Here is a 23674-nt window from a genome sequence, read left to right on the forward strand (position 1 = left end):
TACATATATGAATCGAGAAATCGATATCCAACAATTGAGAAGAAAAAAAAAAAAATTTGCCGTATATTGTGGGAATGGAGACATGTCCTTCTTGTGGGTTCTGGATATTCGTGCAGTGGTGGTGGTAGGTACACATTATATTACATTATATTACATTACCAGCGAAAGGAAGGAAATACATCCACATGAATTTTAGTCACTACCTACCTACCTACCTACCTACCTACCTAACATATAAACATTTAATACACACATCCCATATTAATCTCCAAAGACACACACTCACAACAAGTCTTCCACTTCTTCCTCGAGCACTCCATACTTACATACATACATCCATACATACATAGATAACTTTGCATCTCCTCCCTCCACTCCACTCTCCACTCTCCACCCGTCTCAAACCACAAAATCATACAATCGCATGTTCCAGGTAACTAGTATAAATACCTACACACAGCTCTTCCTACAGTATACGTATACACTATTACCAAGTCTCCCCGTCGCACGTAGCATCTTATCCGAATCTTATTCTTCCCTCCTCTCTTCACATGCAGAGCCTTTCTTTCTTCTCGAGAGCCCGACCCAAGACCGCTCTTTTATATTCTCTATTTCACTTCTGCAAAAACTCTCAGATCTTCAGAGAGTAGAGTGCTGAATTGTGCCTCTGCTCAAACTCTACATATAGCTAGCTCATCGCGTGCTTCTTCCCAATCCAATCCAATCCAATTCAACCCAGTCACATCACATCACATCAGATACATTCCACACAATCAAAACCCACACAATCCATACAGGTAAGATACATAAGATTACATTTTTCTATTCACATACAGACTACCAGCAAGACGCACACGCGCTCTACCTCTTCGTCCCATTCTCAGCACCGAATAAGAACACGAATATGATATGATAATACAGCAAGCAACATATAAAGTGCAACAACCCAACAAGATAGATAGCTAGCTCGCCCCATCAAATCCCCCCCGAGTAGAATTTTTCCATGAAGCCCCCCCAAAAAAACGCCCAGATCTCGCTTTCGTAGTGCTTAGACTATGCAGATATACAATTCCTATAATGTGATGTAATATTTCCTCCCAAATATGATTTTTCATCCATCTATCATTCATTCATCCATTCATCATAAATGCCTCCTCAAAGAAACATGTCAGCCACGGCCAGAAGTAAATTTTTATATATTCTGCTCCTTTGCGTTGCGAACCCACCGAGACTTCCGTCATTCAGCGAGTATCATCGGAGATTCCCGATCTGAAGATCCCATATTACGGGGCTTATGAATGGCGGGCTCCTAATTTCTCGGGCGTAGTGATATTTCGTCGGGGGCATTTATCCTATTATCGCGATATCCATCCAGGATTCCACGCCCATCGGGCTCCAAGCAAAAATAATAACATACAAAAATAGACAAAAACGCCCGTAATAATCATGTCAAGGCTGTGTCAGAATAGGAATTGATCCATCCACCTAAAAATTTGCCTAAAGATAGCCAGCCAACGCCTAAATGTGGGTAACATACAACATAAAAGTCGTCAAGTCATTAGCTGGGGCAAGATCCCTCCAGTGTGAACTCAGGGACGAAAGCGGCTTGCACTCCTTTCCTGAATCTGCTGTTCTGTCGTAACGTATAATCGGTCTAGGTAAGACATAGCTTCCGCATCCTTCAGAATTTTAGCTACCTGAATCCCGGCGGAAATTAGCTGGAGAATATTCCTATCATCCTTTAATGGACGTGATTGATGCTTTGCAGCATGTCTCATTTCCAGGCTATTTTCCAAAATGGTAACAAATTGTTTTATCTGGCCATTATATAATACCCGGGCGGGTATGCGCCTCTTGGTTGCGAGGCGTTTGAGAAGGTACACCCACTCTGTCCATTCACGATCTTGGGGTCGTTCCACAGGTCGACAGCTGTCACTTAGAGGGATAGGAAACTGGTACTTGGCCACAAAGTCAAAAGCACACTGTGACAACCGATCATTGACTCTATTTAGGACACTATCCTGTTCCTGTACCACAAGGTTTGTGGGAAGATGCGGCAAGTCTCTCTCCTGCTGGGCAATGTATTCCGGGGGCGGTCGTTGTAAGAATTGATGCGGTCCATCAAATTCATCTCTATTGGATGGTCGTCTTTGTGAATGGCCTTTCCCATCACTTCTTGCTTTTCCGGATGACCGAGCAACGGAGTCTAGCGTGTAATCCGTTGGGCTGGGAGATGCAGCATAGTCGTCCATATACGTCTCGGGCGAGACTCTGCCTTGAGGCTCCCAACTTGGACCTTGGCTTGTGTAAGAACCATAACTTGGTCCTGCGGTTCCATATACATTTGGTGATGAGCCAACGCTATAAGCATTCGATCCATAAATTGAGTCCGGACGGGCTAGAGGACTCGATGTCATGGGGGCGGTAATAGGGTTGTAAGACGGGCCACTTAGATCTGGGGCGTACGATGCGCTTTGAGGTTGAATTTCAGCTTCCTTAGTTCCGAATCTAGGATACATGCGTCCTTACCTGGTGTTTGGATAAAAGCCTCCATCGAAACTCGCGCGATTGCCGGTGGAATATGTGGTCCTTGCTGGTTAGCTCTCGAACTTGGAAATTTGCAAATTTGTCGCATACCTTCTCGACGAATCTGGGAGACCCGTAGGAATCGTGCGTCCATAACTAAATTCCGGTTGGACGTGAATACTTCTTCTGGATGCCATCATTTTGAGATGTCAGGTTTGAGTCCAGGTCCAAATCCCAAGTCAAGAGGAAACTTGATACTTGTACGATACTATATGAAAAAGAAATGAGATGGAAATTAGAGACAGGTCCTTCTTTGTCGGATGACAATTAAATGCAAAATGGCTCCAATATTGCTCTGATAGATTGATTGTCCACGATTTAATTAATGGGTCCAGCAAGGATATCCAGATCCAGGAACAGGGGCGGTGAGTATGCCAGGTGATCCAAGGGTTTTATAATTTTTGAAACAACAAAGCTTTTATGCTCTCAATTGATCTGATCTGATGGGCGATGGAAGAAGAGGCCGGAGGGGGCTCGATGATTATATAGACAAAATCCATGGTTGCTACAGCTGAAGCTCACTCGAAGCGTTCCCGCAAAGATTTGACATGTCAAACCATAAACTCCGAAACCCTCCCAAGCACTGATAGGGCAATGGAGAAAATACCTGGTAGGAATCAGGAAGCTATGACCTAGGATGAACAATGATTTGAACTGCATTGGGGATTCTTGTGCTCCCAACAATCTTGAATTTTCGAATCTGTGAATCTGTGAGAGTCTCCCGTTTCCAGGAGAGCCAGATTCCCGCTTCCCCCAAGAAGTGCATTGGAAAGAATCTGGTAAGGATGCTCCCTCAAAACAAAGTTGCTCAGTGCTCACAGATCGACGCCGCCCATTCTCTTTCCGCAAAGACTACATTAGAAATCCTGTCGCGAAATGCGATGCGACAAGCCGGACAGCATTGGCAAGGACAGACCTCGGAGCCAGTGGGATCATGTCCGCTGTGCTGTTTCGGTATACGGAGTACTTTGTGGCTGCATTAGGCATTATTGGGCAATTTATATCCTTCTTGATCTCGAACAGGTGTGACGAGAGCATAAAGTAAAATCATAAGGATGGAACAGGTACCTACCTGGATGAGAACCAATGCCGACACCCACCACCGATCTCAAGCGTGGCAAGCGCCAAAAAAAGGCAGACAGAAATTCGAATGGCATAAAAAGTATGGGGAGTTCGGAGAGTGGGTGGAAGATGGGACAAGGGAAGTCCTTGGTATGTATGGAGAAGAAGAGATCTCCGGGGCGGTGACGGGGCGTCTATCAACGATGGTATGATGGTGTGAGGCATGCTCGGCCCCCAAGGTTGACGAATGGCAAGGGAGAGGATGGAACCCATGGAAACATTGGGATTGGGATTGGTATTGGTATTGGTATTGGTATTGGTATTGGTACTGGTTTTGGCACTGGTTTTGGTTTTGGCTTTGGCTTTGGCTTTGGTCTTAGTATTGGTATTGAGTGGTATGGTGAGCAGCTGCCGTGCTAGGTAATGTGTTGCGTGTATTGCTCTCTGATTCGATATAAATGCTATAATCAATACTTGATACTCTCTTACCGAGTGGCTGGTTGGGCATAAACGCGTTAAACGTTAATACCAAAAGCCCAATCAATGCATTACTGCCTGTTCGTAGAATATTAATATTAAATCTTGAGCTATAACAACCTTATTAAGGGCCCATCGCCAGGAGGACGTTATTAATAGTCATTTTATACTTGATTTACACTGAGGCTGGGCGTAAAATAAGAAAACTTCGGACGATGTGTTGTGAATCTCTCGACCTAGACCGTCGAGACATAATTAGACCGTGGCGAAATGCGTGGAAGATCGATATGAGGATTGGCTGTGGCATTTCCTATCCAGGCAATTGTGAGACCTTTGATGCCGGATTTCATTCATACCACCTTCTACATGTCAAGATCAAGCATCAGACATCCAGGGTCGCACTGTTTTTGACATGTCAATTGAGTTTCACGAAGAATCTCGTGGGGTGCTGAGGGGTACTTTTTACAGAGTAGGTAAGATTATGTTAACGCGATTTTGCTATTTTGATGTTTTGATACCAACTCCACTGGGCAAAGTCAATGATCAAGCATACTCATACAAAATATACAAACAAGTACACACAATGTGAAATATGGTCAACGTCAAGCAGGGCAAGCAAGGAATTTCCTTTTGGTCTGAGTGGGATAATGTGATGCTGAGCTCCAGTTTTCCTTCTAGAAGGGAAACAGAGATAAATGAATTGGGACCCACGGACTGTGGTGAGTGATTTATAACAAACTTGATAACTTTCTTACTAAAAACACACCTCACCGCCCGAATTTGGCCTTGTCCTGCTGTGTTGACGGTTCTAATTTCACACCCTGTTGAATGCCCACAATGATTTAGGTACACCGGTGAGTGAGTGGTACACCGGTGAGTGGTACGTACTTGTCATCAGCTCTGATTCCCCCAAAAGATAGTGAATGCTAATTAATGCTTCCAACCTTCTAACCTTCTAGTGCTTTACATTCGCATCTCCGATCTCTATCAGAAGATGCTTGAGACCATGAAAGTTGATGTGTTAATTGGCCTTGGTGCCAAATTGTTTGTCGTCTAATATGGAACAACGATTCTCCTGGGAACGATCCTGAATATTCATATAAATTATAAAGGCATTGCAACACTGCCATACTTGATGATGTCAATTTGGAATGTCTAGCAATTCAATTTACCCTTCTCCCAGTCAGAACTTACAACATAATCTGCTGTCAATACTGGGATGATCTAGAAGATCCTGAGTCTTGCAAGCCGCCTCTATCTAGTGCCTGTCAGTAGGTAGTCGGTATACCACCAGTCCCAATAATCTTGTCACGGTTCATCCATCATTTCTGAAGATATACGTGGCACTAATTTCATCTCCCTCATTCAACAAAACTTGTCGATCAACTACTCTTACATGTGTTCAACAGCAGACACAACCCAAAGTCGACATCTTTCTGGTACGATTGATCGACGTTGGGAGCAATTGCGCGACCTCGCATTTGCTGTGATCGGCTAGCTTCCCATCATTTCACTGTGGCGAATGTTACCTCGGCATTCGTATTCTTGTTAGTTGTCATCGACTTAGGGCGGGAAAATCCCAGTATTATGCCCAGCTAACAAGATAATCCGAAGAACACTTACCAAGGCCTTATGTGTCCAATTGATGCTGCAATCGCTTCATTCCGGCAAGGGGTCTTCTGGTGCTAACTACATCAAATTGCATTCTAAGGCCACGTTGAACTACACGACACAGTATCGAGTAGCTTCACCACAACCACCATCCGATTTCAAGAATCCCATGCAAAGGGGTGAATCGGACAGTCTGATCGCCCATCAATTACACTACCTAGAATTGAGGAGTATGTTTCTCGGCAGGGAAGAATTGAGAAAAGAAGCCGTTGCATTCTGCCAGGCTTTCGTCGATGGAATCTTGCCTGAGATTATCTTATCTTCACACTTCTCTTCATCACCTCGAATCACTGAACATGGCCCTGAGAATCCAGAACTTCCATTCCTGGGTAAAACATTTACGGGTCGTAAATTCGACTCCTCTGATAATCAAACATGCGATGACTACTTCAACATCCTATCTCGAACACTTGAGTTTCAACTCTCACCGTCTACATTTCCATCTCCAGATTCTTTTATTGTCGATGAGACGTGCGAGATTCAGGGGAAGAAAGGTGTCGTTAGTGTTGTTGGAGGTGCCACTTTCAAAAGTTTGAAGACGGGAAAAACTTGGGATGAACAATTTATGTATCGATTGAGTGAATTTGATGAGAAGGGAAAGATTGGCCATTGGGAGATTTGGGCTGATACTCTATCTGCTTGGAATGCTGTTCACAGTTGAATTCATAATGATGAGTAGCAGATGTTCTCTGCATGATGTATAACGCCTTGGAATTGATAACTAGTAAACACGAATACGGTATCTTTTTCTCGAATCTGCCATGACAAGTGACATGTTTGGCACTACCGAAACACTAGTGGTGTCAATTCAGCATACTACTTGCCAGGCCATATTCCACACTCAATTGATCATAGTGTGGTCAACCAAATAATTGGTTCAATCTCCTATCGATGACAATTCATCAATCAGATAACGAGTTTTATACCGTACGAGAAAAGATAAGCATCAAGAGCAGTTTGCATTGACTTCAAGCCAAAAGTCTTTCTTCTTTCGCTTCTGTGCCGCAATAACGCTTTTGTTCATGTAAATAAAGTGGCCTCGTTGCTTCGCACATTTCCTTAAGTATCCCAGTGTGCATAATGTTTTTGCATGAATGATTTCGGATTTCGAATGTCATCAACATTTCTTCATTGAAATCTTCCTCGACTCTACTACTACCCGCTTTCCCCCAGAGGGTTCCCACAACAGCGAAATTTTGCGCAGGTTCGACAAAAATCAGACCTGAAGAATTGAGAGTCGATCAGAGGAAATATCACGGGAAACAGTTGTTTCTGCGTTTACAGTATCACATCTTCATCACGAATTGCAGGTGGGAGGAATTCGAAATCTGTTGGGCGTCAGTCTCATTTGTGCTCATGCGACCGGATACAAACAGATATGAGATTTATCCACAAATTGGTTTGTATTTCAGCCCTGAATTTTATAGAGCTGGAAGATGGAATAACTATTGTAATATTTTAATAGGTAGATAGATAGATGTATGAGAGAGATTCGGCTAATTTGCTTGCCTGGGTAATGAATCTTATTATATTATGTACATGTTCGTTTTTTCGATGTTGAGATCTCTGAGGATTTTTACTTCTTTTTTGTTTCAAAGGCGGAGTAAAGATTGGGATGGGAGATTTCGAAATTTTATGACATTTTGGTATTAATCAGAAGTCATGATTTGAAGTCGGATTATTGATGGTAGGCTGGCTGGCTATATCATTTTTGGATTAGAGCCTGAAGTAGAGGTGAGTGGTTGATGATTGAATTGTATGTTGTTGTCTTGAATAATCATTGTTTGAGGAGGTAATTTGAAGGTTTGTGTATCTGTGTCATCATGTCATGTAACGAAATATTTATAGTTCGATAGAGTTACATGTATGTATGTATGTATGTATTGAACTTCATATCTACTAAACTTATTTCAGATCAATGCGAACAAGCAACCCCCGTAAACTATCTCGGTACATTTGTACATGATATTTCGAGAGTTCAGAAATGTAAAACGATTATGCATATGGTTACAAAGTTATGAATTTTGTATCCCTAAATCGATACTTCTAGACGACCAGCGTTATAGCTTAATCCCTCTCTTCCGACACAACATAGCATACTACACTCCTTGAAGTCATCGATGAACTAGTCTAAAAGATGCGGTAATTTTCTTGATAAAAGTTATCCCAACCACAATTCCCTCGCCAATTTGCTAAGAAATCCCAATTTTCCATCCCATTTATCAATACACATACTCACTTAACCAATCCCACCAACCCCTCCATCATCATCATCATCATCCCTCGACTTCTTCCGACCAAAAATTCGCTTCAAAAATGTAAATCTTTTCTTCGATTTCCTTCTCATACCATCCTTATCATGGATCTCATTTCTTTCCTCTTCACCATTGTTATCATCATCATCCTCCTCGTCTTCTATAACCGCACTAGCACTAGCACCATCAGTTCTAGCTGCAGACCCAGCTTCCCGCAATGAAACTTTCGCCAAACTAGATTTAATATCCATCTCTATCTCCGTAGCCGGAACCCAAGAATCACTCGATGCATCTTCTCCATCCGAGCTCGAACTACCGACGCTGCAGTAGAAAGCTGCGTCGGAGCCGGAACTATGTTCGCTGGGGGGTTGAGATGCAGAGTTTGGGTCTGTAGTGTTTGGAGCTGGGTATTTGGGGTTGGAGTTGGGGTTGTGATTCTGATTGTGATGAAGAGAGTTTGGAAATGGATCGGATGATTTGTTTTTGCGATTCTTGAGCGGATGGGGTTCTTTTTGGTGGCGGGTTGGCGATGGGTCGGCGAAGGAAATTATGGTGGTTTCTGCGGGGTTTGATGGCTCGCTTCTGGTATTGGGAGGAGGATTCCGAGGCGTGAGAAAGGGAGTTTGAAACATGTTCTCGTTGTTGAGATGGGTGGATATTGGTGAAAGAGTATTGCGGGAAGAGTCGACTGTTTTGGGATTACTGGGGGGTGATGGGGGAGAGATTTCAGTATCCAGATATTTGGGTTCGTTGGAGCGATCTTCCATGTTGAGCTGTTGAGAGGGGTGTTCACTCTAATGAATAAACAGTGGAGGGGATTTAAGTATGGTCTGCCGAGCTGAGGGCAACTCGACTTGGAATATGAAGGCTACTGATACTAGATGAGTTGGCTGTTTAGCTTTTTTGTGAGATTGAGAACGCAGTGGGGAGACTGAAATTGATGTTTTACGTGATCAGTTGCTGAAGCTTGCACGTCTTGCTTTTCCGGTCGCTTGTGATTAGAAACTGTTTTTAACAGTTTGACAGTTTGAAAGTTTAGTTTGCTAAGCTTTCTTGAGGCTCACACAGTCACACCACTTCTCGCCCTGATCTTGGTGAATTTGACGAATCCGGAGTTCATTACACCGAAGAGTTGACTAGTGTGTGTATCTAGACCGAGAGATCTGGTGAATCTGGAATATTCTTTGGATGGTGTGTCCAATTAGATATCTACGGGCGAACTTCTATGTTGAATGGAAGAAGGGGTAGATACTTGCGAGTTATTTTAGACTGCTACTATATAGTAATACGTAATCAAGAGCGACTAGACCATCTCCCAGAGTGAAGTCATGATGTTCAGGAGAGAAGTATTGTTGTCTGTTCGTAGGCTAATCGAACAACGAAACTTTGCTTAGGGGATCATGTAAAGTACCTAAACTATAATCTACTATGAAGACTAATAAATAGAATAGGACCACACGAATGAGAGAGGAACTCATGAGTCTTGTCGATAGGTGAACCTCATTACGGCGACACGAAAGGAGAATATTGCACTATACGTGCGCGATGAATGAAAAGTCCTATGCTTGAAATGTAGCCTTCGGTAGAACTTGGACACAGAATAAAAATCTCACCAGGTATGAGATATGTGACAACGAAAGCCATCGCCACAAACTAATGATTGTAACAAAGCTCCGCTGATAACGACGATCCGGTTGAAGTTTTGCTATAGTTCTAAAACTGCACTTTATAGAATACTACAATTCACAGACTTGATTATGCTTGCCGATTCAAGACTACTTCTAGCTACTCAACGTTATATCGTGCTCATGAAGTTGCGTCACTCTCTTTAGTTGATGTTAAACAATCATAAAATGATGGTAGTAACTGGAAATCGAACACCCAAACCTTGAAAAGTACTCTCCAAGCATTGAGATCTCCCCATATGCGACTTTGAGTCAATATGTAGCAAGAGCTCTGGGATTTATGAGATTGTCTTCGGGCAATCGGGGTGTTAACGATAATTCTTGGTCTCTGAACAATCATGAAGACTCCTAGAGATGTTCGAAGACGACTGTCTTTAGCGTTTACTTCTAATTATGCTTCAAAGATAGGTGTGGATAGGGCAAGTTTCATTGGTAAAATAGGAATCTGAAATAAGATGAAATCATGCTTTGAACAAGAAAGCAATTTTTATGTAAGTTGAAATAGCCTTTCTCTAGCCAACAAGCACACCCAAGCGAGAAGAGATGTAATCTGACCTTGACAGCAACTCTTATGGGCATGAAAATTTGACATTATCAGTGATGAGGTTTCAATTCTCAATTATGGCATCTCATAGGAGTTATAAAAGAGATCATCTCGAATAGAAAATTGAGAGGAGAAGAAGAGCTCTGGGGGGCCGTTTGATATGATTAGCTTTAATTTGAAGAACATACCTAGATCTAGACAATTTATATAGTATCTTCCAACCGATCAATGAAAGAAAGTAAAGTATCAATGTAAACATAATAAAATCATCTTAAAACATGTTAACGAAATATTTACGAGTATCTATCACAATGGATCTCCACAAACCCTCATACGTGACGTTACAACAGCACAGCCACTCACACGCGAGCCACACTCCCGGATCAAAATTAATCCGTCTACCCATAATTCCGCAATCCACATCAAATCAGCCATCCATCTCCAGCTCTCCATGCCATCTCCTCTCCAACCACAACTTTCCGCATCCCCAAACACAACATGCCCGACGACTACTCCTTCACCGGCGGGGGCTTAAAACTCAAAGGTGCTTCCACCGGCGCCGGCATTACCAAAAAGAAAAAGAAGAAGAAGGTTCCTCCCCCGACCACTTCAACATCTCCACCTCCACCCAGCACCACCGCTGCTACCACTCTCCAAAAAGCCTTAAAAGACGAAGATGCTGCGAAACCCGATTCCGAAGAAACAGAAATGAGCGAAGAACAATTGAAATCTCTCGACCCCCGCGACGCATCTGGGAAAACCGCATCTGAGCGCGCGCATGAGGAAATGCGGAGGAGGAGGGTATGTTACCTTTTATTTTCACTCTGTATTCACATCCCCCAAGAAAAAAATGCACTAACCCCCCTCCCCCACAGCTCAACGACCGCCTCAAGCGCGAAGGCGTAAAAACCCACAAAGAGCGCGTCGAAGAACTAAACAGATATCTCAGCACCCTAAGTGAGCATCACGACATGCCCAAGATCGGACCCGGATAATACATTCTTCTTCTTCCAAACACACATACACACACACCATTTGCGAATTTTGGAATTGCGAAGAAAGGGGAGTCTCTGGAGTATTATGGAGTTTCACGAGAGCACTCATTCATTACAAGAAACTATACGATATTATCTCATTTCATCCTACCTTACTTTACTATACTTGACTTGATTACAATTTAATATCCTTCCAAACTCGCAAATATCACATCAGGAACGGAATCAAATACAAACAAACCAATAACCCAGAAAACCAACCTTAATTTTCGGACCTTCGATCCCAATTCCAATCTTCATTATACTTTTTCAATGATCAATCATATGGCACAATCGAAAATGGTAGATGGACCCCGCGCCCGCGCGAAAGAGAGATGTGCATATGCCCCAATCCATGGAAGATTATAAATACATACCGTTACAAATCAAAATTCCTACTAGCTACAACGAGTTTGGTACGAGGAGATCTACTTCGAATTTCTCTGCGTGATCGAGTCGTCCTTATGACTATATTTGTCATGACAATAGTGAGATTCGAAAACGTCCCAGTGAAGCATTTCAGCAAAGGGGGATAGATTAAAGGTCCCAGAAATGGACTTTTCATAAAGAAGAATCCAGATGAGTAATGAAGACGATATAAAACTACCGAAACCATGAAAGGACTCTACGAATTTCTGTACAATTAGGGGAAATTTCGTAACGAGCAATTTCGAAGGTCCTTGAGCCAGGGAAAACATAAGAGTTCACGAACACCCTTTTCATTCTTTACGTTTGACAATGATTTCTTAAACACAAAAGCACCAGTGATATATGTACTTGAGTGCATTTTCATATTTCTCCACAAGCCCCTATCACGTTATTTTGCCACTTCCACCGTATTAACCATAATGCATTCCGCCCACCCCTTACTATCAATAGATGTCTCCTCGGTTTTCCCATGCAATGTATAGTAACCATATTTAATCCTTAACCAATTCTCCCAGCAATTATGCGAAGCAAAGCACATATCCCGTGATGGGCTATTCCAATCTATGCGCCAATCCAAAGTCCGTTTCTAAAAGAGTGATGATAAATTCGTGTCAAGTCATTACGATCGATCGTAAGAATGAGAGACTGGTAGTTAAATGAAACTTGTGACCGTAAAAACCCGACACCGACGCTATGCAAATGTGTAAATATCAAAAGAGTTCTGGTTCGATTTCTTGTATTATTCGTCCCAACTGGTTGGCTTATAATGCACCAACAACCACCATTCCGACGGCACCGAGGATCATGTTGATTCCCAAGTTATTCTTTCCAGCACTGTTGGTCTGTAATGATGCACTTCCAGTAGCGGTCTTGGAAGAACTCTCGGGGGATCCAGTAACCACAGCAGGTACGACAGTGACAGATGTGACGGTGGATAGGGCTCCATTGGGTAGTGTTGTGGTAAAAACTCTGGTAGAGGTACTGCTGGTTGTTCTCCTGCTGGTTGCTTCAGGGGCTTGTGTAGTATTATCGTCTGAAGAAGCTGTGGATTCGGCCATGTTAGTAGATGTTGAAGTTATAGCCATAGTAGAAGAAGAGTCAGTAGCGAGAGAGCTCGCAGAATTAGTCGATGTAGACAGAACACTATCACTGGAAGCCTGTGTGGTAGAACTTGAGGTAGCAGCAGAGGTAGTAGCTCCAGAGGCAGTGGCCTGAGAAGTCGACACCCTAGTAGAAATGGAGGCCTCACTTGTAGAAGCTCCTGTGGTCACGGGGACGGAGGTAGTGGTACCTGAAGATGTTTCAGTAGTTTGAGGAGCGGAAGTGGGAGCTTCTGTTGCAGATGTAGTAGCTTGAGAAGTCACAGAACTTTGAGATTGCGACTGAGATTGAGCACTAGTGGTAGAAGTCGATCCTGAATCCGAGTATAAGTTTAAGCCAGAAATTGATAAAGAAAAAACTTTGCCAGGAAGGTTGACCAAAGAACTAGAAATTGATGTTGCGGAGCTGCCCTGAGATCCAATGGAAGTGGAAATAGGCAACGGCAATACAAGAGAAAAACCATCATATCCAACCAAACTAGAAGTGGATGCCAAAGCCAAGGAAGTGCCATGATTTCCGGAACTAGAACCAGGACCAGGCACGGGGATCGATGAAGGGGTATGATATCCAACAGAAGTGGAACTAAAAACAGGCACTCCTGTAGAAGAATATCCAAGAGAAGTAGAACTAAAAATTATAGCATTAAGAAACACGGGATGACCTCCCAGGGATATCGTTGAACTTGCAGATATGGAAATCGCAGACAATACCGTGGAACTAGACCCCAAAGACATCGACGTAACAGGGTGTGGGCCTGTAGTCGAGGTTGAGGAGTCCTGAGGTATCTTGGTAGGCAAAAAAGCAGAAAAAGTAGAATTCACAAAAAAGAAAACAGGTAATGCAAAAGAGGAAGTAGAAGTAGAAGAAAAAGAACGCGAGGTCGACCCGATTTTGAACATACCCGAATTTGTAGATGCCGCAGATGTTGAAGCTGGTGTGGTAGTTTCATCACTTGTAGTAGCCTGGGTCGATGATGCGGTAGTTGGAGCAGTGGTTGGAGCAGTGGTTGGAGTAGTAGTTGGGGCAGTAGTTGGAGCAGTAGTTGGAGTTGTAGTCGGCGCTGTGGTTGGAGCAGTAGTTGGAGTAGTAGTTGGAGCTGTGGTTGTAGGTGAAGTAGCTTGCGTGGTGGGCGAGGTAGTTGCAGATGTTGTCGGCGAAGTAGCGGTTGACGCAACAGATGTAGTTGAGGCCGGTGTAGAAGATGTTGTCGCCGGGGCCGAAGTTGTGGCAGAGGAAGTTGTGGCAGGTTCGGAAGTGACGACAGTATCCGAAGTAGCAGCCGGTGTTGTGCTCGCAGCCTGAGTAGCTGTCGAGTTCGATCCAACTTGTCTCTTAGCCAATTCAATCATAGCATTTGCCTTTGCGGCCTCAACCAGTGCATGTGCGACTGCCGGTTCCTGTCTGTAAACAGCCTCCAGAGCATCCTTGTCATCTTCATAAACGCCATGTTGATATTTCTCCGTCATATGTTGGTGAAGCACATCATGTAGCATGGCAGGTTCAACAGTGTTCAGCAATTCTCTAAAGGCTTGTTGATCTTCCATACAAGGAGGTGATACATTTCTGGGACTTCGGTTCGTGGTAGCGGCGGAAACGATCGTGATAGTAAGGAGGGAAAAGGCCATAAGAGTCAATAAGAATTGTCGAATTGAAGGCATATTGTCCGACTTTCGAGGTTTATTCGCTTCGATATCTTGCTTCTCGTTGATATAGGAATCGGTCTCTGACATCAAACGACTATTGACACTTGGATCGAGCTTCTGCTCAAGATCTTGGATCTTTCGTTCATTAGCAGTTGAACTCATGATTGCTCAACTCTTAAGGTATCTTGGCCAGAAGAACAATTTTCAAGGATTATATTAGGGGTTTGAACGAATGTCAATGCAGTGCAGCTGTAAAAGAGGTGCAGTAGTGAGCTGTGATGCCACTTAAAGGTAGAACGAGTGAAGAGAGATCAGGAGACGAGAAACGAAGGATGATGAGGGATGAATTGTCAGACAATTGAATGTATGACAAGTTTTATTATGAGGGAACAATTGAACGATTGATTCGTTATTAGAGAGGAAGAGTGAAGATGGGAGTTTTGTTTGAAACAAGAGAGACGGAAAAGGTTTTAGCTTTTTTTCTCATTCAGGACATCACTTGCCCTTTATGTTGTGGCTGGGTATAAACCAAGGTAGCTAGGCAGGTAGCTAGCTAGCCCTCAATTACCATGAGTCTGGTACGATGTACTCAGGACTATATTGTTATTGCGGAGAAAGGAAGGAAAGACCAGGAAAGAAACACATGGGGGGGAAGGGGAAGTGGGAAGCGGCTCGAAATGTTTTGGAAGGGACGAGCCAGTAGATCTCCCAGTGCTGCGGCTTGCGATAACGAGTGGTGCTTAGATGTGCTAAAGGGTGCTAAGGTGCTTAGATGCTAAGATGCTAAGATGCTGTAAGAACTTCGGGTGGATTGATGGAGAAAGAAAACGAGGAAAAAAGGAAACAAGCATTATTTTGGGAGTGATACCGCGCAAGGGTAGAGGGTAATATCCTGGGTATCAAGGGTAAATGCTGAAAAAAAGAGGTCCCATTTACCAAAGCGACCACTTCGCGAACAAGGAAGGAATTGTGGTTTCTCCTTCGATGGCGGGAGGAACTTGGGATCGCAATTCATATGATACTGGGAATGTTCGGCATTGCCATATGAATACGAGAAGTATGATATGATCTGACATGTACGGAGTAGGATCAGGTGTGATGTGCAACAGCAGAATGGAACAGGATGAGGAAAAACCTGGTCCCTTTCACGTACCTTGCTCTTTTAGTGAAAACTGATCCTCAGCATATATAATACTGGTATGGCAGTGTCGGTTCGCGAACTCCAGCTGATCGTGCCGTTTCGTTGTCCTGTGCTTTTAGCTCGTCGGCCCGTACAAAGCAAAGAATGAATGTCGATGAGATATCCGCAACTAGCGAGTGAGGAATTGGGTGATCGAGTGAGCGAGTGAGCGAGTGAGGAATTCGAGAGACGAATGGTGAAGGAAGCAAGCAAGCAGGTAAGCAGGTAAGCAAATGGATTCGAAAAGTCTTCTTCGCATCAACACACAACGAGGGGCATCAGAGACAATATACGTTTCTCATTGATTACCTACCATTACATGTGATGGCGACGATCATCTTCGAAAGAATACGAGGCTAAAGAGATCTTGGAAAAGTGTCCTTCGTATGCACCCTACATGCAAGCTAATTGTATGCATTGACATTGACTTTTCACTGTCGACTCAAGGTTTTCTGTCTAGTTGGATCAAATGGTGAAGAAGTCCCCGAATATCCATCCATCCATCCATCCATCCATCCACACCAGGATCCATACTTACCGCCGCCCAAAGAATGACGATGCCAGTTCCGTTTTCCACTCACCCAATTGTTGCATTTCCATGTCAAATCGTGCATTATTCAGACCAGAACCTCAAGATTTGCCATTCCATCCAAGACCAATCATCTTCAAATCCTCACTCCACTTGATACTTCGGTCCCCACCAGAGATTACTCCGTGTACGGTGTATACGAACGTCTTCACAATAATCAAGAGCATACTCGCACCAGTACAGTAGCAAAGAACGACGCTACGCTACTTGTATCCGAATGCTTCGAGAAGTGTCTACATCGTACAAGCTAAATGTATGCAGCCGACCAAACTATCTCGATCCTCTCTTTTTTCTATCTTCGGATGGCTTCACGTATTACCTCAAATCGACCCACTCCACCTTATCTCGAGAGGAGAAGCCATCAATATGTAAGTAAGACCGTACAGAGTACGTAAGGATACTAAGGAAGGACAAGAAGCTCCAAAAATCGCTCAAAAGCAATTCGCGTATATTCATGGCGACGTCACCCTACTTCTACTTACAACGGGTATACATCATCGGCATGTGTCTCTGATGTTTTGCACACCTCTTCACATCTTTGACTCTACCTATAATATTATACCATCCTATCTACTTCATTTAAACCCTATCACAGGATCCATCAACAGCACTCAACAAAACTCTCTAACATCAAAACGTCAACTCCTCCAATACCACCTTTCGTAAAAACCTGAAGCAAACCACTACTTCGTACCTACCCAGCTATTTTAACAAACACCCAAGCCCCGTACCCATCCCATAAATAGCAGCCTGCATAAAAGATATGCAGCACTTGTTCATCAGCACCCAGGTAGTCTCAGCACGCACCAATAAAGACGCAAACCAAAGCCGCGCCTCTTCGATCCTCGCTCGCCTCGCTTGACCTAGCCCCCGAGCCCTCACCCTGCTTGGTTAACGTCGACCAAACGCAGTCAGTCCAGTGTCTTGGACCTTAAACTAGTGGCGAGGTATACCCGTTACACCCTCCGAACCTTCTTGAGTTCAGGAGAATTGTGATCGCGAGCTCTCTAAGAATAGGGGTCCATGGTGACAAAATGCCTGAGGAGCTAACTAAGGTTAAGTAAGTTTCGTTTCTGATCAAACCCCTCATCTCGATTCTTCATCCATACTCTCTCCATGCACACACATACATACATACATATATACATACAGAACAAAACAAAAACACCACCAAATCCCCATACACAATTCATAAAACAAACCATAAAATAGATAAACCTACCAACCAATCAATCCCTCAACCAATCCCTCTGCACAGTACAAACCTTCCACACACAATCCCAACCCTTCGTATCCGGAAACGCCGCGCTCCCCATCCCCGGTATCCGCCCGCAGTCTCATTCGCAGCCGCAGTCGCAGATCCGTGTTTAGAACATTCTTTCGTACGTACCTAGACAGCTAGGCTCCTCTCTCTTGCTTCTAAAATGACCAAAAAGTGAAGAAGCAAAATGCTGTCCGTGTTGTGCATTGCATACTACATACATACTACATACATAGGTACATGCATTCACACATACATACTATACGAAGTTCAGCCATCTGCATATTTCACAGGACACCCCCCCCCCCCCCCCCCGTTCCTCAAATTCATACTATACCATACTATTCTACATATCCTGTCATCATTGAACTATCATCATTATGATCTAACACATCCACGCCTATACCTATATCTATCTACATATACATATACAAATTCAGTATACTCAATCATCTCATCTCATCTCATCCCCAACCCTCCAAACCCAGCCCAGCCCCCTCTCAACCCTTTCTCTTCTCTTCTCTTCTCTTCTCTTCTCCCCTTCATCACCATTCAAAATTCAAAATTCAACACTCACTCACAATTTGAAATTCAAACCCCAAAACCACACACATCCCGCGCCACAAGGCGCCACACCCTCACCTCAGCTCTCCTATCCCAAACCCCCCCCCCCAAATGTCTCATTCTCATCTCCCCAAACTTCTCTACCCCCTACCTCCATCCATTCATCCATCCATCCATCCATCCATCCATCCATCCATACATCCTTCCTTCTTCCCACCTTCCACCAAGGCCAAGGCACTAACCGTGAATCAACCGTTACTCCATCGTAATTCTAGCCCAACAAAGGAATTCTACTCGTGGCAAACGTTGGGATTCTTTTCGAGGGCTCGAAGATAAATGACGAATAGCTAGCTAGCTGTTTGTTGCATTAGTGTCGGGAGAAACTTGTGGGCGGTGTGTGGATTGGTGGTCCAGAGCATACTACCCCCTATGCCGATTTTGCCTGCAAGTATTGGCTGTCTATCTCACTCTCATTTAGCTCCTCAAAAACTATAGCCGTCATACATGCGTATATATAGCAGAAGTCCCTTTCTTTCATTTACTCATTCACAATTACTTCAAAATACATACAAAAGAATTGAACATTTCGTCCCATCTTAGACTTCTTAACTTCACTTTCTTTATCTCTCATCACCACCACCACCACCACCACCAAACGGTCAGACTTATCACACACAAAATGTAGAACTTTAAAGTCTCTATCCATCATTTCCCGATTCCCGTTGTATTCATAATTCCCTATCCATTCTTTCCCAAACCCAGCCAAACCTTCATCCGATCCATCCCAATCATAAGAGTCGTATCAAGCTTATCCTTATGGATTCATGTTTTCGTCGCATCCCAATGACCACATAAGGATATGCCCTGCTCCCCTAAAGCCCAGAAGATTGAAGACCTGATTCGTTTTGATTTTCGTAAAAGCATTCAAGAAAAAACAAACGCCCTTGCCAGTACCAGTAATTCATCAGATCATCGAATTCGTGATTGTCACAATTCACCCATTTAAACCCTTCCTCTTTTCTTCTTTATACCATCCTTCTATATAGAACATGGAAGGGCGAAATTTTCGACGAAAAATGATAAATCCTTAATTCCACGAGGCAATACACTCAAAATAAACCCTAATCCTCAAATTGAACATCTCCAACCACAGCTATCATTCACGGAAAATTCCTATCATTTTTATTAAGATGGGTTTCCGTGGAAGCGCAAACAAAAAGGGAAAAATGCACGCATGTAACAGAAATCGGGTGGGAAGACGCGTCGTGATCGGGGGCACCGATCTTTATAACCAATAGACAGCAAGCCTATTAAAGCTGTCGTAGATTGGACTCCGAGTAAATAAAATGTGCTTTGAAATGCTGAAAATCATCTGATAATCATCTCGCCATCTCGTTGAATTATTATTGAGATAAGTTATGGTCTCTCCCGTTGAAACGCTCAGGTTCTTCTCCTCTATTGATGTCAATACTCTTGCCCCGTGGGGATAGGGCTGAAGAACTGATGTTATGTGGGCGGTCGCCAGGCGGACTTTTATTACGTTCACGCTCAGCATCCTTCTCCCTACTCTCATCCCGCTTCTCTCGCATCTTGCTTTTGATCCACCCCAGGGGGCCCCTTCTCTCCTCGGGCGCAACAGATCCACTATCATTGCTGGACATAATCTGGGCATGGGGCAATCCCGAGTCAGGGCCGAGAGGCATAGTATCGCCAGTGAAACTCTTTCGAGGTCTGCCTGAGCTGCCTACGGAACTTGAACTCGCGCCGGCACCACTATCTGACCCGTTTTTGTTTGGACTTAGTGAAGCTCCCAGTGTGTTTGAGTCATCCCTACGTCGTGAAAGACGCCACATTGAACGCCTTTCCCTTGCCTCAGCGAGAGCAGGATCTTCTCCATGATCAAGATCCGATTGGTCATTGAAAGATGAGTGAGAATGTAAGGAAGATACGGGTGATATGACGGGGCGCAAGGTTCTATCGGATGGATGGTGAGGATCCTCTGGTCGCATAGGTGTAAAATGAGGAGGTTGTTCAGCACGCGGGGTTTCTGTAGCAGGAGGTGTAGCCTGAGTATTGGACAATATCGGATTCAATGTCGACAAATGTTCTAAGTGAGGATGCTCTGCATGATCCGAGTTGCCGCGAGATGCATGGAGGCCCGGGGAGATTGAAGATGATCGCCCATTCAAAGAATTTGTCGAGCTCTGAGCGCTAAGATTTGAGCTTCCTGGAACACGCTTTTTCCTCAGCTTGTTGGGCTGTCGTCTATCGGCACTTTCCGTAGGTGATCTCTGAAACAGGTTTGAGACAATTCTAGATGGAGTAGAGACCTCAGGAGAGCGCTCGTTGGATTCGGGAATCAGCCGCTCTTGGCTGGTCACAGTATGGGCCGAATCGGCGAGACTTGGTTCGGTAGTCGTGTTGAGTGCTAAAGCTGGAGATGACGGAGATATGTGGCCAGGAGATGGAGGAAGCGCGGGTGAAAGGCCTCGAGGACCATTAGAACGATTAGCAGTAAGGCCAGCTGGAGACGGTGAGGGTGGGCCAGAATTTTTATTCATTCGAGATGATGGCAATCCAGGAGATTTCTTTGAAGGTACAGTGTTGCTTCGATGAACACCACCGCTAGATGAAGAAGTAAGTGCAATACCATAAGCTGGACTTGCCGGGCTGGGTGCACCATTTGACTGTCGCGAATGACGGGACGAGACAGAGACATTACGTCGAATGCCGCCGAACTTGCGCACGCTATCAGCTCCAGCGCTAGCATTTGAGGAAGATCTTCCAATTGCGGTCTTCGATCTACCAGGTGTAGTGGGAGTTCCTGGGGGAGGGGTGCCGTGCTCCACCTCATTCAAAGTCTGCTCATCCGCTGCTGTACCTCTCATCCCAATTAGGAAATGATCTTGATTCTCAATCAAGAAAATCAGTACGTCTTGACTTAGACGATATTCTGCAGGTGCCATGTCATGTTCCGGATGTGAGAGCATACCAGGTTGAAAGATGGCTGCGAGGTTGACTGCTGTCATTCTATTTTCATCCGATTTTGAGGCAAAAACTGCTAGAAGATCGAGAATGTATAGTAGTAGCTGACGATTCAAAGGTGGCAATTCAGTGATCAGTTGTTGGTAAGTAATAATGGCCTTATTGACATCAAAATTGTCGGAAAATTGGGGGCTCCCATCACTGTCGCCAACTGCTGCCATAGTATGACCTCTTAAAGGCTCTCTAAATCGCGAATATAAATCAAGCGGAACAATTGGTTCTGGTAGTAAATTAAGATATCTTCGTAACACGTTTGCCGCATCATGAACTGTGTAACCAGCCCAATCAAGGCCTTTTCCATAACGATCAGGAGAATCAAAAATTGTTTTTAATTCTTTAATGCGCTTTTCCGAGCCACTGAGCCGGAAGATTCCCTCAACATTGGTTGCTGTTCGGATAGCTGTCAGCCAAACATCAAAACAACACCTCGATTCAAGAAACACACCTTTCTCTTTCAAATAAACTCCACACTTTGCAACCACTATTGGTACATAACCATATATGTAGCTCTGTCCTTGGGCGTCGACAAGGGAGATGGCCACATTTGCATATGCAATACTCTGTCGCAAAGGTACACCAAATATACCTGTTGGTTGGGATTCTGGAGTTTCTTTTGTCAGTTTTGATTTTATCATTGTTACCAATTTTAACAAGCTGAATTTTATGTGATGATAACGACAGAAGATGAGCAAATGTTGACTTCTGCTTAGAGAGTTGGTGCTTTGCTGCTTTATATAATGGCTGTGATTGTTTTGAACACGGATTTTGGAACGCTGCTTAGCTGCTATGTCCTTGGACAGTTTTTTGCTGAAAGAACTTCTCTTTCTTCGTTTTATGCCACTTGTTGTTTGGGGGTGTCTGTTTTCATAGTTGGAATTGTGCTGAGGATTGACCATCAAAATATGTTTTCCAGACACTAAACTGGAAGATGACGGCCAGAGAATACTCCTAGATTTATACTCATGAAGAGACTGTGCATGCCCTGTGAAAGTTGTTGTACTTGATTGTGTCTTTGTCGCCAATTCGTCTGCTTCTGGGTTTGTGTCTGTCGCAAACTCTGGAGTGCCGTCTACTATTGATGTATTGTTGTCCATTGGATTCTCCTTGAATAGAGGATCCAAATTTCTCGGCAGATTGGAAACAAAATTGGCATACAGAGAATGGCCCAGATCCTCACTCTGTTTCTGGGCCTTCAACAAAAGAAACTTTGGGGGGTCTTTACCAGTACTGGGTTCCTGAGTCCTAGCAGGAGGCCGAAATGTCTTCCACCAGCTCTTCAAACTCTGCTTCGTTGGGGGAGATGCGGCTTGTTGTATGGGGGCGGGTTGAGGGCTCGAAAAGGGCTGGTGTGTAGTCGAAGAAGTTGAATGATCAGACAACATACTGGAATTGTTCGGTCAGATCTGCTGATCGTCCAGACAATACACGAATGATAACTCCAGCGATAATTGATGTCGCAAGGGACCTCGAGGCCCGGCAAGTCTGCGGGGAGACACAGGAAGCAGAATTCACTTTTCGCACTAAGTGGAAATATCTATATTGATGGTTCGGATGGGCTGAGAGAATAGAGGAAGTGTTCTGATTAGGTTCCGATCGGTCGTAATTGAGAATGAAGATGCATGCGACAGCAATGATAGGTATTGTTGATGTGGGTACAGCGATTGTTTGTGGGGATTGTGTTGCTGGAGGGGCTTATTTCTATTTGCGACGCGACCGGGTCTCTCAAGCAAGTCTAGCTGGCAATGTAAGGTTTGGGGCTCTGCAAAAGCAAGAGGAATTAAGGTCGGAGGTGAGGGATCTAGTTATTAGCAAAACAAACAAGTTGTTGCAAGACGATAAATCCGTAGAGTTGCTGATAATGGTTGAAAATATCAAGGAACAGTCGAGGTGGTGGTTGATTTGAAGTGAAAGAGTTTGGACAGTAGAAACTTAACGAGTGGAGAGTGACGCTAAGAAGTGCAGTACATTTGAATGTAAGTGCATCGTATGGGTATGGTGTATGGTGTATGGTGGGTGTGTGGTGGGTGTATGGTCTATGGTCTATGGTCGATGGTCTACGGTCTATGGTCGATGGCCTAGTCGTGTAAATAGTGGTACAGGTACAGTAGTGGCATTGCAAGCTTTCACTCAAACTCTGCCCTGCTGACCCATGGAAACAGAGGGCAGTACGCATGCAATTGCAATATTGAAGACAACGTCAGACTTTCAAATGGCTGTTTATTTGTCGAATAAAGTTTCCAATGCGGTGGAAGGTTTGAAATTTCCAATCCATACAAGGGAATCCCCAGCGCAGGAATCACGAGTCAAAGTCATCTCCGGCACATGTTTTGACGCAGAGAAAGAATTATCTTCTGCAGAAGCTACTCGGAAGTTTCATTATACTATCATGTTAATGAACTACAGCTTTGTTCAGAAAAGTAGGTCCTGATTGATCTACCAATTATTCACCCTGTTTTGCGAGACAGGATTAGAGTAGCGAACAAGATCTGGACTTTTTAGGTCTGGAGGTCTTATAGAGGGTCATGGCCAGTGAGTACATCCGTCTATA

The 23674-nt window shown here is 44.0% G+C and overlaps 6 protein-coding genes across 12 annotated transcripts; 2 read left to right on the forward strand and 4 right to left on the reverse strand.

Moving 5' to 3' along the window:
* Positions 1-1523: 1523 nt before the first annotated feature.
* Positions 1524-2835, reverse strand: BCIN_05g06650 (hypothetical protein). Its single transcript, XM_024693143.1, has 3 exons — positions 2638-2835; positions 2530-2589; positions 1524-2472 (listed from the first exon to the last, which is right to left on the reverse strand). Exons 1-3 carry the CDS (start codon positions 2724-2726, stop codon positions 1590-1592), a joined length of 1032 nt encoding a protein of 343 aa, XP_024548928.1. The 5' UTR covers positions 2727-2835; the 3' UTR covers positions 1524-1589.
* Positions 2836-5657: 2822 nt separating this feature from the next.
* On the forward strand, positions 5658-6513 carry BCIN_05g06660 (hypothetical protein). The gene has a single exon (XM_001559490.2). The coding sequence runs from the start codon at positions 5771-5773 to the stop codon at positions 6455-6457; it is 687 nt and encodes a 228-aa protein (XP_001559540.2). The 5' UTR covers positions 5658-5770; the 3' UTR covers positions 6458-6513.
* Positions 6514-8009: 1496 nt separating this feature from the next.
* BCIN_05g06670 (hypothetical protein) lies at positions 8010-8902 on the reverse strand. The gene has a single exon (XM_001559489.2). It carries the CDS (start codon positions 8816-8818, stop codon positions 8036-8038), a length of 783 nt encoding a protein of 260 aa, XP_001559539.1. The 5' UTR covers positions 8819-8902; the 3' UTR covers positions 8010-8035.
* A 1831-nt stretch (positions 8903-10733) lies between these two features.
* Positions 10734-11314, forward strand: BCIN_05g06680 (hypothetical protein). The gene is made up of 2 exons (XM_001559488.2): positions 10734-11081; positions 11156-11314. Exons 1-2 carry the CDS (start codon positions 10779-10781, stop codon positions 11273-11275), a joined length of 423 nt encoding a protein of 140 aa, XP_001559538.1. The 5' UTR covers positions 10734-10778; the 3' UTR covers positions 11276-11314.
* A 1151-nt stretch (positions 11315-12465) lies between these two features.
* BCIN_05g06690 (hypothetical protein) lies at positions 12466-15899 on the reverse strand. Of its 6 annotated transcripts, XM_024693144.1 has the most exons (4): positions 15641-15899; positions 13746-14622; positions 13035-13157; positions 12466-12785 (listed from the first exon to the last, which is right to left on the reverse strand). In XM_024693144.1, exons 2-4 carry the CDS (start codon positions 14572-14574, stop codon positions 12505-12507), a joined length of 1233 nt encoding a protein of 410 aa, XP_024548933.1. In that variant the 5' UTR covers positions 14575-14622; positions 15641-15899; the 3' UTR covers positions 12466-12504. The 6 variants fall into 6 exon arrangements, with proteins under 6 accessions (XP_024548933.1, XP_024548931.1, XP_024548932.1 ...); XM_024693146.1 differs by lacking the exon at positions 13035-13157; XM_024693145.1 differs by having other exon boundaries at positions 12466-13157.
* A 3383-nt stretch (positions 15900-19282) lies between these two features.
* On the reverse strand, positions 19283-22542 carry BCIN_05g06700 (hypothetical protein). Of its 2 annotated transcripts, XM_024693150.1 has the most exons (3): positions 22349-22542; positions 21572-21727; positions 19283-21514 (listed from the first exon to the last, which is right to left on the reverse strand). In XM_024693150.1, exons 1-3 carry the CDS (start codon positions 22506-22508, stop codon positions 19485-19487), a joined length of 2346 nt encoding a protein of 781 aa, XP_024548934.1. In that variant the 5' UTR covers positions 22509-22542; the 3' UTR covers positions 19283-19484. The 2 variants fall into 2 exon arrangements, with proteins under 2 accessions (XP_024548934.1, XP_024548935.1); XM_024693149.1 differs by having other exon boundaries at positions 21572-22542.
* Positions 22543-23674: the final 1132 nt, after the last annotated feature.

Source organism: Botrytis cinerea, chromosome 5 (genome assembly GCF_000143535.2).
Source record: "Botrytis cinerea B05.10 chromosome 5, complete sequence".
NCBI lineage: Eukaryota > Fungi > Ascomycota > Leotiomycetes > Helotiales > Sclerotiniaceae > Botrytis > Botrytis cinerea.

Bases quoted from the DNA above. Each gene is read 5' to 3' on its own strand.
- BCIN_05g06650 (XM_024693143.1), bottom strand. From the start codon at position 2,726: ATGATGGCATCCAGAAGAAGTATTCACGTCCAACCGGAATTTAGTTAT. The intron at 2,590-2,637 runs GTATGCGACAAA...CTAACCAGCAAG, and splicing joins CTCCCAGATTCGTCGAGAAG to GACCACATATTCCACCGGCA. The intron at 2,473-2,529 runs GTAAGGACGCAT...TCAACCTCAAAG, and splicing joins GGCTTTTATCCAAACACCAG to CGCATCGTACGCCCCAGATC.
- BCIN_05g06660 (XM_001559490.2), top strand. From the start codon at position 5,771: ATGCTGCAATCGCTTCATTCCGGCAAGGGGTCTTCTGGTGCTAACTAC.
- BCIN_05g06670 (XM_001559489.2), bottom strand. From the start codon at position 8,818: ATGGAAGATCGCTCCAACGAACCCAAATATCTGGATACTGAAATCTCT.
- BCIN_05g06680 (XM_001559488.2), top strand. From the start codon at position 10,779: ATGCCCGACGACTACTCCTTCACCGGCGGGGGCTTAAAACTCAAAGGT. The intron at 11,082-11,155 runs GTATGTTACCTT...CCTCCCCCACAG, and splicing joins AGGAAATGCGGAGGAGGAGG to CTCAACGACCGCCTCAAGCG.
- BCIN_05g06690 (XM_001559487.2), bottom strand. From the start codon at position 14,649: ATGAGTTCAACTGCTAATGAACGAAAGATCCAAGATCTTGAGCAGAAG. The intron at 13,158-13,745 runs GTATGTTCAAAA...ACTCGGATTCAG, and splicing joins TGCGGCATCTACAAATTCGG to GATCGACTTCTACCACTAGT.
- BCIN_05g06700 (XM_024693149.1), bottom strand. From the start codon at position 22,508: ATGTTGTCTGATCATTCAACTTCTTCGACTACACACCAGCCCTTTTCG. The intron at 21,515-21,571 runs GTGTGTTTCTTG...CTATCCGAACAG, and splicing joins AGTTTATTTGAAAGAGAAAG to CAACCAATGTTGAGGGAATC.